Here is an 18128-nt window from a genome sequence, read left to right as displayed (position 1 = left end):
AGACCACAGTGTGCTGCCTAAGCATCTTGCTAAATTCAGTCAATCTAACTGATCTGATCCTCATCTAGCTACACCATTATTAATCTATGACATCTAAATGATAGAAATCATTGAAAACTTGCTTTATATAGCTGGTTTGTTGCAGCTATCTAAATGACAACAGCTATTTATTCCATTGATAATGCTGACATTGAACTTTTGATAGAAACTAAGTCTTGTTACCTAATTGGTAGTGAAATAGTAGTGAATGGTTAGCAAGTTACACAATAGAAGGCGCAGCTTGCAGTAACATGATTTTCAGCATGGGTGTAGACATCATATGCACAAAGACGGACATCACTTGGCACTGTCATCAAAAAATTAATTAACATGCCATTGGGAACTTTGTGGAGAGTTGCAAGTGAATTACATATCTAATGTCCAGTTAAAAACAAAATACTTTGCAGTAATAATACTTTGAGTGTATTTTGTAAAATTAAGCCCTCGCAGCATAGAAAAAAAAATGTAATTAAACATGGCAGCACATCAGTGCAGCTGGTAGTACTTCTGTCTCACTGTTTGGGTGTAGATTTTAATCCAGTTAAGTTTGTGTGGAGTTTGCAAGTTGTGCCCATGTTTGTGTGGGTTTCTTCCCACAGTCCAAAGACTTGTGGTTCAGATGAACTGGGGACACATATTGGTGTGTGTGTGTATGTGTGTGTGTGTGTGTGGGGTTACCTTATGATGGACTGGTATCATGTTGAGGATGTACCCCCACACCCTTGTGCCAAGTGATTTGGGGACAGGGTTTGCACCGCCATGACCAGGAGAAGTAATTATTAGAAGTATGAAATGTGTGACTTATCAATCACATTTAAACTTATGTATTTTACTGAGCTGTTGAGCTCTTGCCTTCTAACGAACTAGTGTCAGTCAAGGAGGGACAAAAATCAACACTGAACTCTGATTGGTCTGATTGCAAAGAGACACATAAACCCAGTGATATACCACAATTACAAGGCAGTTGGTAGCATAACAGTTAGAGCTACTTACTTTTAAGCCCAAACCCTGCAGCTCAAACCCCATTAATACAAACACCCATCTGATACCGCTTGTCCCATACGGGGTCGCGGGGAGCCGGAGCCTAACCCGGCAACACAAGATGTAAGGCTGAAGGGGGAGGGGACACACCCAGGACAGGATGCCAATCCATCACAAGGCACCCCAAGCAGGACTCGAACCCCAGACCCACCGGAGAGCAGGACCTGGTCCAATCCACTGTGCCACTGCACCCCCCACCCCGTTAATACTGTTGCCATATTCTTTTGAGCAATGAATTTACCTGGAACTGCACCAGTATAAATACCCCACTGTAATGGATAAATAAGTGTGCATTGCTTTAGATAAATGCATTAGCAAAATGGAACAAATGGCATAACTGCTAGTTTCATGAACATAGTCATAGACTGGACTTGAGGCCATCGATTTTCACCCTAAACCAAAATGTTAAGCAATTCCATTGTTGTTAGTCCTGGGGAAAATTTTGAGTGACAGCGACGTTGACCAATGAAATCCTCAGAAGAAGTCAGCTGACAGAAAGGAGGCGTTACTAGACGTTAAAAAATACTTTGAGCTACATTAAACTTATCAGTAATTTTAAATGTCAGGAAATTTAAAAAAATGCTTTCTGAAACTGCTGTTGGGTGTGAACATTCCTTGCATAAAGGTGTGACATTTATCCGCTCTTACTAATCTGTGAGCACTGTGAAAGCAAGTTGAATTTAGGAGGCGCAATCTCAATCAATTAATCAATCAATCAATTGTCAAGGAAGGGATAGGTGGAGAATGCCGGTCACCTTCGTTCGACAAACATCAGTATTTTAAATATATTTTTTCACAGTTGGTGCTTCAGTTACACCATATGGCGTGTCCTCCTTTTTAAATTAGTTAAGTCATTCAAAGTAATTAATAATTTAATAATTAATAATTAATTCTGGAAAAATGAAAGTGAGGTTGAAGAAACAGCATGGTGTGAGAAATGAGGAGGCAAGACGTTCGCAAAAGCAAAAGACGTAAAACAAGGAAACATTACATTCAGACAAAACACAAACTGAACTTATTATATAAACAGAACAGTCACTGTTTGTCGGACAAATGAGACGCAGAGCGCACATTTGTTGTCCAGGTGCGTCTATTCTGATCGGTGAAAAAAGCTTATGTTTTTTTTTCAATGTTTTAATGTGTGTACACATCTTGTATTGCACAGATATGTAAATGTATTTATACTAACTGTAAAAATTAAAGTACAGCCTGTACTGTGCGCCACAACGCAGCCAGCGCGCCGCCCCATTGCGCATGCGCACTACAGCACGCTGCGCGGCGTGCGAAGTAAATCAACAACAACACCGTGGAAGAGGAGCGTGGAGATGCGGCAGTGAGAGCAGTTCGTTGCAAAGTGGCAACGTTGTCCGGGTGTGACATTCGGTTGTTCTGATTTCTCCTGATGTTATAGCGGTAGATGGTGCCGACCCCATGAACCTGGCCAGTCAGAGCGGGGAGGCCGGCTGCAGCCAGCTGCTCTTCGCAAACTTCAACCAGGACAACACGTAAGCAGGGCGCCGAGGGCGGCCAGGAAAGCTCGGGGATTCCGTGGCCTATGGGGGGAAAACGCAGCTCCGGGGCAAAAGTATTTGACAAAAATTATTAAATTCGCTCCTCATTAATTGTACCAGATAGTAGAGCTGTCGCCACTTTCCTCGATATTAAGTTTTAGTATCTCTGCCAGTGCCACCTCTGTTTGTTAATTAAATTAGTTAGTAGCAAGAACAAGAATTCAATTGCAAGTGAAGTGGTGACTCAGTGAAGTAATACATACATCATTGTTCGTGTTCAAAATGTAAAAATGTGGTTATTTCTCAAAATAAAGTCACTTCGAACAGATTAAAAGTATGAGATTTGAGAGGAAATGTAGTGCTAAGTGACTAGTTTTCTAACCTGAGTGTTTACTGGGTTTGTGAGTGAGTGGTGGTGGACACACATGCTTTACATGCTACACTGCTTTTACTCTGCTTTTTTCACATTTAATCCAACTTTTCCTTTCCTCACATCACGTTATTTTAAAAACCAGACCAGACAGACACCACTCACCAGGAATTTATACTTGTGGTAAACCGGCATCAAACTTTTATTTCGATTTGACTGTGTGTTTTTGTGTGTATTTTTCCTTTCAGGTCCTTAGCAGTCGGCACCAAGTGTGGCTACAAATTTTTCTCCTTATCTGCAGTCGATAAGTTGGAGCAGATATACGAATGCAGTGAGTGAGTTTATATTATTTGTGGACTAAGCAGTGTGTTGGACCGAGAGATAAAAAAAAAAAAAAAAAAAAAAAAGCAAGCTGACTGGCCGTTTCCCCACTTTGTTATGAAAGTCCCCAAAGGCCCTTTTCTTAGCCTATTGTTGTCAAGTACACCGCTTCGCACGGAGTTTCTGTTCTCTCCTCTCTGATCCTCAACCGTTCAGCATCTACAGAGTTTCTGAAAAATCTCTATATGCTTCAACAAACAAACAAAAAAAAAATGCTGCCGCTGAATATTGAGTGTAAGAAGAGGGAACGGTTTGCGACCAATTTTGAATCGGGCAAAGCGTTGAGAGCGTTTGCTGTCAACTTCTAGGCTCTTTGAAATTGTGGATGAGCGAGTGCTAAATATGTAGGTGTTTTATCGGGCGCCCTGTAAATAGTGCACATACACACACCTGTTCCATTTCACTACCAGCGTGACTCTACTGATCATGCTCTCCATTTCTTGACTGCCTTTGGTATTCTGTTAGTGAAACACAAAAAATGGGCTGAGTGTCCCCACGGATAGGTTTTGGGACCATTGTGCCCAGATATTGGGGACAGCAGGTGGTGTCATGTTTATGGCTGTTAGGACAGGATAAAATAATACTTTATTAATCCCTGCATGGAAGATCGCATAAAGCAGGTGTAATATGATGCATAACAAAGTGCAGTTACAGCTGAACCTCACTAGTGCTCTAGGACTGATCTAGGTACTAATTTAGTAACAATATTGTGCTGTTTCAGTTGTTAAATCATTGTAAAGTTTCCCGAACATCCTGTGTCACCTTGGAATAAGGAGTCAGCTAAATAAATGTTAATAATAATTCTGCACAAGCCGAGTTATACATACACTGTTCACACCAGTTATATTCTCTGTCTGATCAGGGCCAAAGTGGCTTGACCCAAGTGACCACCATCACACCATTTAAAACTTCATTAATACGGAGAAAATGTACTGTAAACTTTTACACTGAGCAAATGTAAAACTAGGAGGATTACACTGTTTCAGCTAGCGTTCAGTCTCACCGCATTGTTTTGAAAATAATGTCTCTCTCCAGCTGACACTGAAGATGTTTGCATCGTGGAAAGACTGTTCTCCAGCAGCCTTGTTGCTATAGTTAGCCTTAAAGCACCCAGGAAGCTGAAAGTGTGTCATTTTAAAAAAGGAACAGAGATCTGCAACTACAGTTACTCCAACACTATTCTGGCTGTGAAGCTCAACAGACAGGTATTTTTAAAATGTACTTTTAATGTATTCTTAGTGTACTAATTTCTTTCCCCATGTTTCACAGTGGTTGTAAATGAGAATTGTAGTTTGAAGTTTTACTCTGCAAGTAATGTATGTAAGCCTGATATTGATGAATGCTATTTGCAGATGTAACGGTAGCTAAAATATATGTATCTTCTGTATAACTGTGTCTCATAGTATGGAAGAAATGAAGGCAGCTTCGGAGAGGAATGCGGTTTCAGTTTGTAATGTTTGTTTCCACAGAGATTGATAGTATGTCTGGAGGAGTCCCTTTATATCCACAACATCAGAGATATGAAAGTGTTGCACACCATTCGGGAGACCCCTCCCAATCCTTCAGGTAGTTTGAATATTAGAGTAAAATTGCAGTGAAAAGTAAAATCGAGGCTGTATGAAATATGGAATTGGTCCCTGGGCTTTTTCATTTTCAGTTCCTCACTGGTCTGCTGAACTATTGCAAAAGCAGAACATAAATATCTGATTTCACTTCCGGTGTATGCTTGTCTTTTAACCCTTTCCCCATATTGACTAACGGGGGAATTTTGCTGAAGATTACCCAATTTTTATTTTTTTAGGGCTTTGCGCACTGTCAATTAGTAATGAAAATTGCTATTTGGCGTACCCAGGGAGTGCCACGATAGGAGAGGTTCAAGTTTTTGACACAGTCAATCTGGTACGTTGTCTTTTCTTTCACATCATGTTTCACTCACCATTACATAAGTACAGTGTTTCTCCTGGCAGTGACAATGGAAAGTTTTTCAACTGCTCTCTCCCATCTAGCGGGCCGCTAACATGATCCCAGCCCACGACAGTCCCTTAGCAGCGCTGGCCTTTGACTCGAGTGGCACGAAACTGGCCACGGCCTCTGAGAAGGTATTCTTCGGGTCTTTAACGGGGGAAGTTTGCAGTGTAGAATTGTTCTTTAGTCTCTATGGACTGACCCTGTGGCCTCTTGCAGGGTACAGTGATTCGAGTGTTCTCGATCCCAGAGGGTCAGAAACTCTTTGAATTCAGGAGAGGAGTGAAAAGGTCAGTGGTGACTTGATGACACAACATTTCCTCGTCATTACCGATAACAGCCTGTCCAATATAGGCTTCCTGTGGCTCATAGTAAAATTTAAAACTGGGATCACTAGTGATGAGTGGTTGGAGCTGCTGCCTTTGGACCCAGAGGTTGCAGGTTCAAACCCACCTCCAGCTGTAGTACCCTTGAGCAAGGTACTTCCCTTATGCCACATTTAATTCTTCTGTCTTTAGAGGCTTAATATTTTTAATTATCCTACAGGTAAATTTACCTGACTGTATTGTTCCTAAAAAGTTTTTTGTACATTTGTTTGCAGATGAGTAATGTAAGTATCCTTGTTAGCTATTCTTAACCGGTTTTAAAAACTTTGAATTGTTAAAGACTTCAGTGTAAAAAGTACAATGTAACATTTTTAATGCAAACCTTAAAACATTTTCATTTGTTGTATAAATGTTCTTGCAAACACCTAACTTGAAACGATTTTGTTTCGCAGATGTGTCAGCATCTGTTCGCTTGCTTTCAGTATGGAAGGGCTGTTTCTGTCTGCCTCCAGCAACACTGAGACTGTTCATATCTTCAAACTAGAGACGCAGAAAGAAAAGTGAGCATGGCTGCCTTGTGTTCAAGTTGGGTTGTCAGATGTTCCGACGTGGGTGCACTGGGCTTGCGTTCTCAGGGTTTGTTTGGCCTTGGGTCGAGCACCTGCAGTCAGATAACTTTTTTCCATGTTCTCTTTTCTGTGCATTAATAATTCATGCTGTTGCTTTCTCGGTATTTCGTTGTCTGCCTGAAATAAACTACAAAATTGAAGTTGGAAAAACTGAATTTCCGTGAACCTTTTTTTGAAAATGCATGAATCTTGACATGTTGACTGTTACTGTTACAGAAACCTAGTCTGTTTTCTAGAATAAACTGATGTTTATTGTGAAGTAAGTAATCCCTAGAACTACAGGTTATTTGGCATTAACAGTTGGGGACCTGACAGAGAGTGCATTTGTGAAGCTGACACGATGTTTTTACTGTGTGCACGTTTCAATTTCAGGCCTCAGGAGGAGCCTACCACCTGGACAGGCTATTTTGGAAAAGTGCTCATGGCTTCTACAAGTTACTTACCTGCCCAGGTCACAGAAATGTTCAACCAGGGAAGAGCCTTTGCTACAGTCAGACTGCCCTTTTCAGGGCACAAAAATATCTGTGCACTCGCCATGTGAGCAAATTCTCTGTTCATATATACTATCTATTTATATAGAGTATAATTTCCTATTTTTCTTTATATCGTTCTTTTAACCATGTTTCAGGACTTGTTATAGGCCACACCTTTTCAAAAATAAGTGAATGACCAAAATCAGAAATGGATAGTTAAATGGATGAATAACAGAATGCTGTAATTGCTTTTATTTTGAAGTATAGATGGGTGCAGTATATTTTCAACTGTTAATGTGTACATTTTCCTGTCCCTTGATGGAAATTTTATTAAGCCAATCTTAAGAAAACACTCGGGCTATATGAAGAGCCACAGCAAAAGTTGGCAGGATTTTGAGAATCTTGATGATTCTTTTCCAGAATCCAGAAAATCCCTCGCCTTCTGGTGGCTGCTGCCGACGGCTACCTTTACATGTACAACCTGGACCCGCAGGAGGGTGGAGAGTGCACACTGATGAAGCAGCACAAGTAAGGCTTCTGACATCCCATGCGTATACAGGCAATGGTGCAATTTTTTTTTTTTTTTTTAATTACTAAAGGTGATTCTTGAAGAAATTAAGTGAAAAGGTATGCAGTTTTTAAGGCCCATGTCTTGAAATTGTGAGACAGTTAGTCGTGAGATACTATAAAGGTGTATAGGGATGTAAACAGGGACGGAGGCAGCAGTTTATTCTGTTTTTTCTCAGATTGGATGGCAGCGCAGAGCCGCCCAATGAAATACTGGAGGCCACAAATCATGACCGCCCCCTAGTGGCACAGACCTACAGTGCTGCATTAACCAAAGGTACACCCTTTTTATACTGTAGCTGTAAGCCATCGTCTGTGGGAAGTACTTGGAGAATGTACTGGTGATGTACCACAGAATATTTTTAGTGTTGGAAGGTGTAATGGGGGGAGGACTGAAGGTCAAGGTGTGCCCAGAAGTCTGGATGAATGATGTCTCTCTTACTGTGTCCGCAAGGTTACTCTGAGGACCAGGGTGCCATTGGCGGCCCCGGCATGGAGGATGACATGAGTTCCCTACGCCTTGATGAGGAGAATGAGCAACCCCCTATGATCCTGCAGACTGACTGAGTGACAGTCTATCGTCAAGCTGGAGAAAGCAGACAACTGTGAGGTCACACATGGGTAGAGCCCCTGCGGTGCTGCTATACAGTTGTAACCAATCAAGAGTATGAAGGACAAGGAGTTTTAAAACGAGCCTATCTATAGCGTAATCCTGTCTATACTGTGAGCTTTTTTTTTTTTTTCCTCCTTCTGTGACTTTTAAATTTTGAAAACCCATGCTTAGCTGTACTGTTTTCCAGTTAAAAAATTCAAATGGAGCTGCTCGCAGCAGTCTGTAAATCTCTTAGCTTTGCATGTACCTGTGCCAAGTATAGCACTGCTAGTACTTTTCTTTGCATAAGTAGATGGTTCCAACATGTACGGTGGACCTTTCGGTGATGTTCGGGTTTTATTGTTATGTACATTTTACAAGAAGGAAAATGAACAAGTAAAGGCCAACATGTGCCTAAGACACAAACAGAGAATGTCCTGTCCACGTTATTTCAGGTACACGAGTTGGGGGTGTCAGGGGTTGTCACCCATAAAGAACTGAGAGAGTGGCATCAATGGGAGCAGATGTCCTGCTGCTGAGTTCCTGAGAAGGTTCTAGTTGATGAGCTGCATCCATGGAGGCCTCAGAGGCCCAGCGAAACCCATTGAATGCTGCCGTCTTCGTTTTGCAAAACCAAGTCCACGGTTGTCGGATGGGTGGCATCGCACTGCTGTACAGCTTTAGATTTTTTTTTTTTTTTCTTGTGTGTGTGTGTGTGTGTGTGTGTGTGTGTGTGTGAGAGAGATCTTTTTTTGGCATGTTTAATTTCATGCCTGAAAACTACAACGAAATCATATGCAATATTTCTTAATATGACCCTTCTCCCCCACTCTTTTGTGGTTAATGTGTTGTGAAGAGAAGCTGTTTATAAAGCGTTTCTAAAACTTAGCCAGATTTAAATCTGCCATCTTAAAATGTTAATCATGTACAATCTTGAAATTCATCAGAACTGATTCAAGGTAGTTGTTTGCTTGACTGTGTTCATAATTAGCCTCATTTAGTTAATGTTCTGTAGTTACCATAAAACTATTTATTTTGACTTCTGTTAGTGAACTCGCTGTATTACAGGAAATTCTAGCTAAATCAACTCAAAAGGAATCTGACCATGTATTTTATGCAGACCTTTTATGTTCTGCCCATGAACTTAATGTTTTGATTATTTCCATAATGTTACCATTAATGTGTGGAGAAAGATTATCGGTCCAATTTTCCTCATCTGTACAATGACAGTTACTGTATAGTTGCGATCAGGGCCGTTGACGTTGAGTAAGAAAGAAGATTGCACTGAATAGCAAGCAGGGACTGTGAGAATTTCTGGGACCTCGCTCTTCTAAAAGGATTAAATTTTACACTTTCAGTGTAGAAACTAAATAGAAGAGATGGTGAAGAGTGGAACATTGGAAGATGAACATACTGAGAGATGCTTATCCTTCTGCATCATAGTCGGAGGTTCAGCTCTAAGTACTGTACTTATAAATTTAGGCCTTTCCTGTTCCGCCTCTAAATGTCGACAGTGACCTAAATAGCTATTTGCAGCAGTGTCTTTCCAGTGGTATGTTTTTTTTTTAATGACTCATTTAAAAAGGTTTAAACAGTAGATTAACAAATACACTGTGCAATGGCTTCATGTGAGATTAACCGGCGTGACCTGTTCTCCATGTCCTCGGTAATAATTGCCTGACATTGCTGTCACTTTGTCTTGCTTTTGACGCTGGATCAACAAGTCGTGGGAGTCTAAGATCTTTAGGTAGACGAAGGTTTTCGGTCCTTTGATGTGGACAGCAGCCGCTGGACCTCGCAGGTTACACAGCATGATGGCACAACAGTAGCGTAGCTTTGTTATGGGACTCTGCTCTTGAGGCTTCCCTCACCGTGGTTTTTTTTTTTTTTTTTGTACGAGTGGGGTGTTCCATTGAGTTAGGGAGTAATGTGAGGTTCTGCTGAGTATTTCATTTCTTTTTGTATGTTGAATATATGAAGAGTAAGGAATGTACTGTTGCCTTGTACAATATGAAACAAATTTCTCCTGTCATCAGATGGATGTACATTTTCAGTGCATAGTTTTTTTTTTTTTTTTTTTTTTTCTCCTTCCTTCCCAAGCAGCCAATGGACCTCCGATATTACTGACCTAATCCAGTTTTTTTTTTTTTTTTTAATAGATGTATATTCCAGACAAAGACTGACATACACAAAGAAATATGGAAATAAACACATTCATGTATGCAAAAGGTCTGGATTTTATTCCGCTTGAGTTTAAGGTAATTTTCAAACTGTAAAATGACTTGTCGAAGCTCAGTCTGGTAATATTTCCACGTTATCTTTGGTACTCATGACCATTGTGAAATGTTTTGTTCTGAAAGAGAACCCTGGTGGCTGTTTCATTTTTCTCAGTCGCATTAGGAAAAACGTCCCCAGGATTTAAAAAATTTTTCCTCCACTGTTTGCAGCGTATCTTCATGAGGTGGTCATTATTTCAAATTTCAACATACAAACCGTAGCCAAAAATTTTTTAGCATCTCTATGTCCAGCATATATGCATAAAAAGAGTTCAACTGGGCATTCCGTATTTATAGAAATGTCTTACAAAATAAAAACTTGCTGTAGAATGTTTACCACTGTCCATGACAATAAGGGCAAAAAAAATTTAAGCCACAGCCTTAAGGAATGCTCATTATCAATGAAAAATACTGTAAGCAGCTGTGAGGTGCAAATCCTTAATTGTTTCCCTATATAGAAGGAGTATAGCGCTAAGAAAGTTAATTGTCGTAGCTATTAATAGAATGGCTGCTGAAGTTTTGAATGATCAAGGAGATGTTATTTTTATATATCAGTTACAGGATCTTCAGATCTTTCATGGCAGATTCCAGAGTCTAATAAAGAGAATAATAAAGTTCAGTTAAATTGTTAAATAAAAATAAAGCATTTGTTTAGCAGATGTTTCCTTTAAAAGGGAATTCCAACGAAAACGAATAATGCTCCCAATTCGGCAGTTCTCTGGTAGGAATGCATACCGACTGTCCCATGTAGCACAGGGAACAAACTGGCAATTTTGTTTCCTGACATGCAATTGAAAGGCAGGTCGTTCCACTCAACAAACATTATTTGTTCATCTCCAGACTACTCCCTGCCTGAATTTTTGGAGCACGCTTTCATGGGCGCTGTTAAAAGCCCCGAAAGAGGAAAAAAGGAGTTTTAAAAATATCATCACCTTACAGAAACGAGTGAGCATTTTATAGCCATGATATTGAAAGAACGAGCGTAAGTTTGCAGAATTCCGCTCCTCATATGTTATTGATGCACATCAGAGCAGAAATGTGTGAAATTTTAGGGGAAGCACTGAGCATTTTCTATCAGATGTAAATATTTTAAGGGTAAATGAGTGAAATTAAAATCATGGATGGGATGGTTGGAATTCCCTTTTAACTGGAATGGAAAATAATTTGGAATATGAATCTGTACTGTATTTGCCAGAAAACTGCTTTATAAGCCAGGGTTGGCCTTGGATTTATTAACTGATTTGAAATAAGGCAGTTTTTCAAGGCATTTTACCCTTACTGTGAATATTGGTCTGCGCTGGAATTCTGAATAATTTTTCAGCCGTTTCTTATGAAACACCTACAAGAAAGAATGTCTCACCTTGACGTCCCAAATGGTCATCCCTCCATCCATTCCAGTGGTGCAAAATTTAGTACACTTGGACTTCCCACCCTCAAGAATGGAGATTTGGCTGAAAAGTCACCATCCAGGTTTAGAAGCATAGCAAATTGTCACGTTCGCAACATAATGCTTCCTTGTGCACGGAATCTAACAAGCCATTCTGTGTTTTTATTTATATCTTTTCGGTTTGTCTAATGCTGAATTTATAAATATGTATGTGTGTATATATATATATATATGAAATTGACATATACTGCATACATAAGATATTTATATATATGAGTTACACCAATGTGAACCCCCCCCCTGCATTCTGAAAATATATCTGTCCTCATAATTATACAGGGTAAAGTCAGTTAAATGCATATTGCATTATGCGTATCGTGCTTTTTGCGTCGGAGTGTGTCTCACATGCCAACGTGTATTGTTTTTATTGTAATGACAGGAGCTGGCAGCGAGCTATGGAATTTGCTGACACTACAAAGGATCTGGATTTGAGAAACAGTCCACACTCTAGTTACAGAGCGGGAAGGAAACCTCTTGCAGCGATGTGGTTCGCTGAGGGAACTGGCTAAAGTAAGCAAGCAACACGTTTTTATGAAAACGGTTATGTGAAAACCCGCATTTCGCCGATTACAGTTACAGAGAAGTCGGAATTCCTGGCAGCACAGAGTCAGTGCTTCGGTGGAAGGGCTCTTGCCTGATGCTGTTCTTGTGCAGAGACTCCAGGCTGCTCTCCTTGCCCTCCGCGGTGGCCTTCTTGTCCAGGTTTTGGAAGCGCTCTCGGGCACTTATCCCTTTCTGGGTGTTCTGCTTGGGCACGTCCAGCTTGCCTCCGAAGGCGATGGAGCCCTTCCCCGCGTCGTAGACGAAGAGCGCCGGGTAGCAGTCGTGGCCCTGGAAGACGTTCGCGAGCGTTAGAGACCCCGTCGGGCCTGGGCGTACGGGGTGCTGACGGCTAAAGAGCACTTACCGCGGCCACCAGGCTGTTCTCGGTGATGAACGTCACGCACAGGAGGGGGAGCGTCTCAGAGGTCAGGCTGCTGATGCTGGTGGCGACCGGACGGAAATACGACCATTTAGAAACGGTACGCGAGCGATGGACGAATCCCATCTGATTTCACCACATAACAGCCCACCCGATTTCGGCAGCACTGGCTCACAACGGCATGCAGGTAGAGACAGTACGCAGAGAAAGCACGAATATGTCCACATACATAGCGCTAAGGTTCGAGGTCAAAAGGTTACGGTATGTCACAGGTGTGATCATGCAGCGCTTTCTAATAACCTCCAGATGGGTGTCCAGATGTTCCAGAATTCATTAGAATTGTCATGGAGATAAAATGTCAGTTTTTCCAGCAGAAGTTTAAACAGTTCAGTCATCCACATATTTACAGAGGAATATTACCGGTTATTTTGTATTTGCCGTTACAGTAGATCTGGACCCTAAAACCATGGACTCACTGCTTATGTGTGAGCAATTCTGCAACGGCAGCTGCTCTTCACATTAATTATGGAATTAAATATGGGGACAGCTGGTGCTGCAGTAGTTAGAGCTGTTGCCTTTGGACCCAGAGGTTGTATGTTTGAGTCTCACCTCCTGCTGTAGTACCCTTGAGCAAGGTACTTACCCTAAATTGCTCCAGTAAAATTACCCCGCTGTATAAATGGGTAAATAATCGTAACCTCAACACTGTAAGTCGCTTTGGAGAAAAGCATCAGCTAAATAAAGTAATGGAATGATCCTGACCTGAATGAGAATGAGTTAGAAATTTAAAAAAAAAAAAAAATTTGTTAATGGAGACCACAGGTCACAAGTACTCACACGGTGGCCTTCTCGCCGTCGGCCACGGCCACGGTGCTGTCGTGGCTGGCCCAGGCCACGCGGTTTCCGCTGGCTGAGAAGGAGACGCCGTGCACCCATCCAGATGTGCCGCTGGACTCGAAGAGCACCTCCCCAAATGGCATCTTGGAGCCCCAGCATGTGGGGCCTGGTTTCTCCTCCACCTCTTTGATATAGGCAGAGAAGATCCTGGAGGAAGAAGATAGTTCTGGTAAATACTTTCGTCTCAGTGGACAGAACAGCTTCATCTCTTAAAAATCTGTAAAATAAAACACCTAATGAAGCAAGAGAAGGGCGGCTGGTCTTCACCTGCATTTGAAGTCACAGGATCCAGCTGCCAGCAGCACGTTGTTGGGATGCCAGTCCAAACTCAGGACCGTGGAGCGAATTGGCTTTTTGATGTGCTTGCAAACCCACCTTGATCCCAAAGAAAGAAAACAATCATTTGAAATCTTTTCAAGCATTAAATTTATGGCAATTTCCATCATCAACGATCCACATTGACTACACATGCTAACCCAAGACCCACCTCTGCAGAATCCTTCAGAACCTCTACACCTCAACACCATGCAAGAACCTTTTGGATTAACTCTTGCAAAACCGACAAGGACTAATTTATTTGGTTTGATTTATTCATTTTTTATTTCTTAAATATAGAAATGATATTTTAACATTATAAGGGGACATGAGCGGGAAATTCCTGTATATCCTTGGTTCAGTAAATTGTTTAAGGATCAAATCCACCTCCTGTATGTCTACAGTGTGTTCACATGGGTTTTCTCCCATGATGCCAAGGTGTGATGTTGAGGTGCACAGCTGAGCCCAAACTACCCTTGGCGTATGACTGTGTAGACGGACGTGCGGTGTGTACTGTACGTCAGTGCCACACGCCGGACTGGTGTCTGATCCGTGGTGTAACCTTCGCTGCTCCGAAACACTTCGTCTGGTAAACTCCACACACTTTGCGACTGTGATTTGCTGAAACGGGCAGAGGAGTGTCTCACCAGTCATTATCCTGCTCGAAGTAGCAGATGGCGATGAGGCGAGAGGCACTGCCCACCGCAAACTTGTTCTCCTTGGGGGACCACTTCACACAGCGGGCCGCACGGTTGATCCTCAGGATGACCAGCGTTGGCTTCCACTGATCGCCTTTGAGGGTCCACACGTAGGCGTTGCGGTCGGTACCACAAGTGACTATACGGTTGCTGTCAGGGGCCCAGTCCATACCTGTCGCGAACAAGAAGAAGACCAAACCCTCGGTTCGGGGCCGCTCCATCGAGACCTCCTCGTTCTCGGCACTATTTCCGGCCGAGCTCACCTGTCACCTGGCCGTTGTGTTCCTTGAGCTCATGGATCTTGGTCCACTTGGTTCCGTCTTTCTTGTAGATGTGGACGTCGTGATTGTTTGGACACAAAGCAATCTCTGCAAAACGAAAAATACAACTCCAGCTATTTGCGTGTGATTTGTCTCTGAAAACTGCTCACCGAAGCCACTGAAATCAGCCCTGGGATTTGGGCACTTGGATTCTACGGAATACCGTTTTCGGAATCGTCAGCAGTGTGTAATGCTCTACTTGAAATCGATGAACAATATCCCGGTAGACACGGAACGTAACCCGAAAACCCAGCTTTCCCGATCGAGACTAAAGGAAACCAATGCTATAAATAGAAGCGAGAAAGACGTGACCGTGCTTCCCAGGCCGCTGGTAGAAAAACCTCCCCCTCTGTGTAAATACCGGCGTTTCCCATAAGCCGAGCCAAGCAAAAAGGCACAAAGTCGTTCCAACGGCTAATGGAAAAGACACATCAGAGTTACAAATGGGGGAACATGTCAGAAATTAATTTTCAGACGGGAACGTTCGTTTCGCGGTCACGGACAGTTCGTCGACTTCTTCGGTCTTGAGATCCTAAAGAGTGCAACGTGATGCTGAGCGTAGCTGCCGGCAAACGTTGGACTCCCTGCTCAGTTTGCCCTCCTTGTCCTGGGGAGAAGTGTGTCCTGCTGCTTGTACCGCGCTCTTCACACGCTTAGGCTGCGCTCTGCCGGGGTCCGATCCAACCAGAGACAACGCGCCATTCATGGTAAAACAGGAAGCCTGAGACACAAGCGATTCCATTGTCCGTCTGAGGGTAGATACAGGCTCAACGGCCGCGCTACTGATGTAACTTCCTCATCGAACGCCTGGTTCCCCTTTATGTGCAGCGCTGCCGGTGCTGCGTGAATTACGTTGACGTATTTCTGCATTTCGACATGACTCACGATGCATTTGTCAGTTTAATGCATATAATCGGTGCGTTACAATACATTAAAATATTTTTCCAATTAAATGTCGGTTGCTTAGAGAAATCAAACAGGATTCTTTCGTAGATTATTATGTAATAAATTGTGTTATTAAAGGTGTTCCGGGTTCAATGCGGGACGGTTGGTTGGCTTCTCGCTCGTCTTGAGAGCGGCCCCTTGGCTTTGGCCCTCGTGGTGAGCGCCACTCGTCGGGAAGGAATCCAGCGGGACGTAGCCGATCGGCGGCGTCAGTTCAGGGACGGGACACCGAAGCTCACTTGCTATAGTAAATCGCACTTTGCTCTTAATTCCTTGCTCGTTTAGATGTTCATTTAGAGGCACGCTGTGGCCTCCTTGCTTTGCGAAGAGCGTTTAGAGAAGAACACGAGAAACAGCTTGAACTGTTGCGGGTGTCTCCCCCCCCCAACCCCCCAAACCCCCTCCGAGACCGTGCATGCAAAACTACACGCCCTCGACCGCACAGCGCCTCGGGGCTCGAGAGTGCGGTGGCACTGGGTGCGCGCTGGTCGGAAACATCAAGTCTGGCTTTCTCATCTGTCTGTACTTGCAATCTCGAGAGGAAATAATTTAGCCGTCTGGCCATCAGCCAGGTCTATTTATACGAATTATAAACGATGAATGCGGTCCGCAGCACGTTCAGTCCAGCGTCGCATCTTGCGGCAGGACCGTAACAGTGCGTGTATGTGCGTGTGCATGGAGCAGCGAGCAACTGATTGGAACCACCACCCTGGACTCGGAGTTTCTGCGTTTGAATCCCACCTCCTGCTGTAGTCCCCTTGATCTAGGGGCTTACCCCAAATTGCCCCAGTTATGAGTACCCAGCTGGGTAAATCGCTGTAAGTAGCTTAACTCTGTAAGCTGCTTTGGAGAAAGTGTCAGATGAATAAATACGAAGTGTGTGTGTGTGAGTGTGTGTGTGCGCGCCCACACTTACGGGTCATGTCCTTGTTCCACGCGTGGCAGGTGATGGGCTCCAGCAGGAAACTGTGGTAAGCCATGGTGAGGGGTGCTTTGGGTGTTAAGGGACAAACAAAGCAGCATTAACACTGAAACGCCACGCTTTTTCCCCACTTGGCACTTACTTCAATCCCGAGCATCAGACAGAGGCAACGCAGTAAAAAAATTAAAAAAAAATACTACGCTGCCCCGAAAAAGAGAAGTGGAAGTAGACAAAACGTTTTGATCGCACACACACTGAAATTAAATGGATTTCAAACTTCTTGTGCTCTGTACTTTTCCGCATGCGCACTTAACTAAAACCAGGTTCGGGGACAAGGAGACGTGTGAAGGTAGCGATTATTTGTATGGTACAGAAAAGGCTCCCTGCATATTACGAACAAGCACAGTTGCTCCGTGCCCCCGCCTGGAACCGAGACGGACTCGTGACGCGTAACAGACGTTGGACATTTCGAGGCGGGAGATTCATCACGTTCTGCTGCGTCTCGGTTCGAGTTTCAGGCAAAAGGTCACGTAAAGCGAACGCGGTACTTACCCTGGAACGAGGAGGAACGGCTGGGAGCGGGAGCCTCGGTTCGTGGACTCTGAGCAGTCAACACGAACTGTAGCGCAGTGCTCTGTGAGCTGAGCAGAACACACACACACACACACGCTCCACTTCCCCTTTCCTGCCCGGGACTTGAAACCACTTCCTAGTGTGGGCCGTTCTCGGCCGACGGGGTGGGCCAAGCGAAACTTAACTCCTCGAACCTTCTTGTGCGAGGTTGCTGGGAGAATGAGGGGAGAAACCCGCGAGGTGTCGCACATCCCGGGAACGCCGCGTACCTCGGCGTCGAGTCTTGGGTCGAACTTGGCCCCCCTGTCGCGACTCATCTGTTCCGAGGAGCAGGCCCAAGTTCGGCGAAGAGCGGAAACTCAGCATCGGCAAGGCCCCGCGTGTCCGCAGAGTTTTGTCAGGGGCTCCAGGAGCAGCTGCTGGACAGAACAGACCTGTCTTTGTCTCACTGTCCTACAGCGTGGGGCTCATTCCATTCTCGCCGCTCTGGTGCTTCACTTCCAATGTTTGCACATGAAATAATGATTAACGGACCATTTTGTACATCAGATCGCATTCACTCGATTATTTGCTCCTTTCCTGATCCTCAGTGCTGCCAGAGCAAAGCCGTTTAATAAATCACAATATGCTAAATGAAGATACTGGCCCGTTAGCTCATTTGATTAGAGAGTGGCAATAAGAACAGTAAGGGGGGGGTGTGGTGGTGCAGTGGGTTTGGCCTGGATCCTGCTCTCCGGTGGGTCTGGTGTTCGAGTCCCGCTTGGGGTGCCTTGCGACAGACTGGCGTCCTGTCCTGGGTGTGCCCCCTCCAGCCTTGCACCATGTTGTCGGGTTAGGCTCTGGCTCCCCGGGACCCCGCTTGGGACAAGCGGTTTAAGTCAATGTATGTGTGGTAATAATGGTCAAGGTCACAGGTTCA

General features: G+C 43.7%; 2 protein-coding genes across 4 annotated transcripts; one reads left to right on the top strand and one right to left on the bottom strand.

Annotated features, from left to right (window-relative positions):
• The first annotated feature begins 2335 nt into the window (after positions 1 to 2335).
• Positions 2336 to 10304, top strand: LOC108927193 (WD repeat domain phosphoinositide-interacting protein 2). Of its 3 annotated transcripts, none has more exons than XR_001965560.2 (13): positions 2336 to 2585; positions 3210 to 3292; positions 4378 to 4547; positions 4812 to 4908; positions 5144 to 5241; positions 5349 to 5441; positions 5527 to 5597; positions 6086 to 6193; positions 6635 to 6799; positions 7156 to 7263; positions 7482 to 7579; positions 7757 to 8025; positions 8350 to 10304. XR_001965560.2 is itself a non-coding variant. In XM_018740319.2 (13 exons), the coding sequence occupies exons 1-12, from the start codon at positions 2512 to 2514 to the stop codon at positions 7867 to 7869; spliced, it is 1278 nt and encodes a 425-aa protein (XP_018595835.1). In that variant the 5' UTR covers positions 2336 to 2511; the 3' UTR covers positions 7870 to 7907; positions 8350 to 10304. The 3 variants fall into 3 exon arrangements, 2 of the variants coding, with proteins under 2 accessions (XP_018595835.1, XP_018595825.1); XM_018740319.2 differs by having other exon boundaries at positions 7757 to 7907; XM_018740309.2 differs by having other exon boundaries at positions 7757 to 10304.
• A 94-nt stretch (positions 10305 to 10398) lies between these two features.
• LOC108927202 (actin-related protein 2/3 complex subunit 1B-like) lies at positions 10399 to 17691 on the bottom strand. The gene is made up of 10 exons (XM_018740328.1): positions 17189 to 17691; positions 16631 to 16705; positions 14713 to 14817; positions 14399 to 14621; positions 13704 to 13811; positions 13377 to 13583; positions 12525 to 12600; positions 12252 to 12448; positions 11531 to 11621; positions 10399 to 10764 (listed from the first exon to the last, which is right to left on the bottom strand). Exons 2-10 carry the CDS (start codon positions 16692 to 16694, stop codon positions 10726 to 10728), a joined length of 1110 nt encoding a protein of 369 aa, XP_018595844.1. The 5' UTR covers positions 16695 to 16705; positions 17189 to 17691; the 3' UTR covers positions 10399 to 10725.
• Between the last annotated feature and the right edge of the window lie 437 nt (positions 17692 to 18128).

The sequence above is a fragment of the Scleropages formosus genome, chromosome 20 (genome assembly GCF_900964775.1).
Source record: "Scleropages formosus chromosome 20, fSclFor1.1, whole genome shotgun sequence".
In the NCBI taxonomy this organism is placed as follows: domain Eukaryota; kingdom Metazoa; phylum Chordata; class Actinopteri; order Osteoglossiformes; family Osteoglossidae; genus Scleropages; species Scleropages formosus.
This window is presented reverse-complemented; position numbering and strand designations above follow the sequence as displayed.

Bases quoted from the DNA above. Each gene is read 5' to 3' on its own strand.
- LOC108927193 (XM_018740319.2), top strand. From the start codon at position 2,512: ATGAACCTGGCCAGTCAGAGCGGGGAGGCCGGCTGCAGCCAGCTGCTC. The intron at 5,442-5,526 runs GTATTCTTCGGG...GGCCTCTTGCAG, and splicing joins TGGCCACGGCCTCTGAGAAG to GGTACAGTGATTCGAGTGTT. The intron at 6,194-6,634 runs GTGAGCATGGCT...TTTCAATTTCAG, and splicing joins CTAGAGACGCAGAAAGAAAA to GCCTCAGGAGGAGCCTACCA.
- LOC108927202 (XM_018740328.1), bottom strand. From the start codon at position 16,694: ATGGCTTACCACAGTTTCCTGCTGGAGCCCATCACCTGCCACGCGTGG. The intron at 12,601-13,376 runs GTGAGTACTTGT...GGTCGCCACCAG, and splicing joins GACGGCGAGAAGGCCACCGT to CATCAGCAGCCTGACCTCTG. The intron at 11,622-12,251 runs GCAAGAGCCCTT...GTGACTTTTCAG, and splicing joins CTGCACAAGAACAGCATCAG to CCAAATCTCCATTCTTGAGG.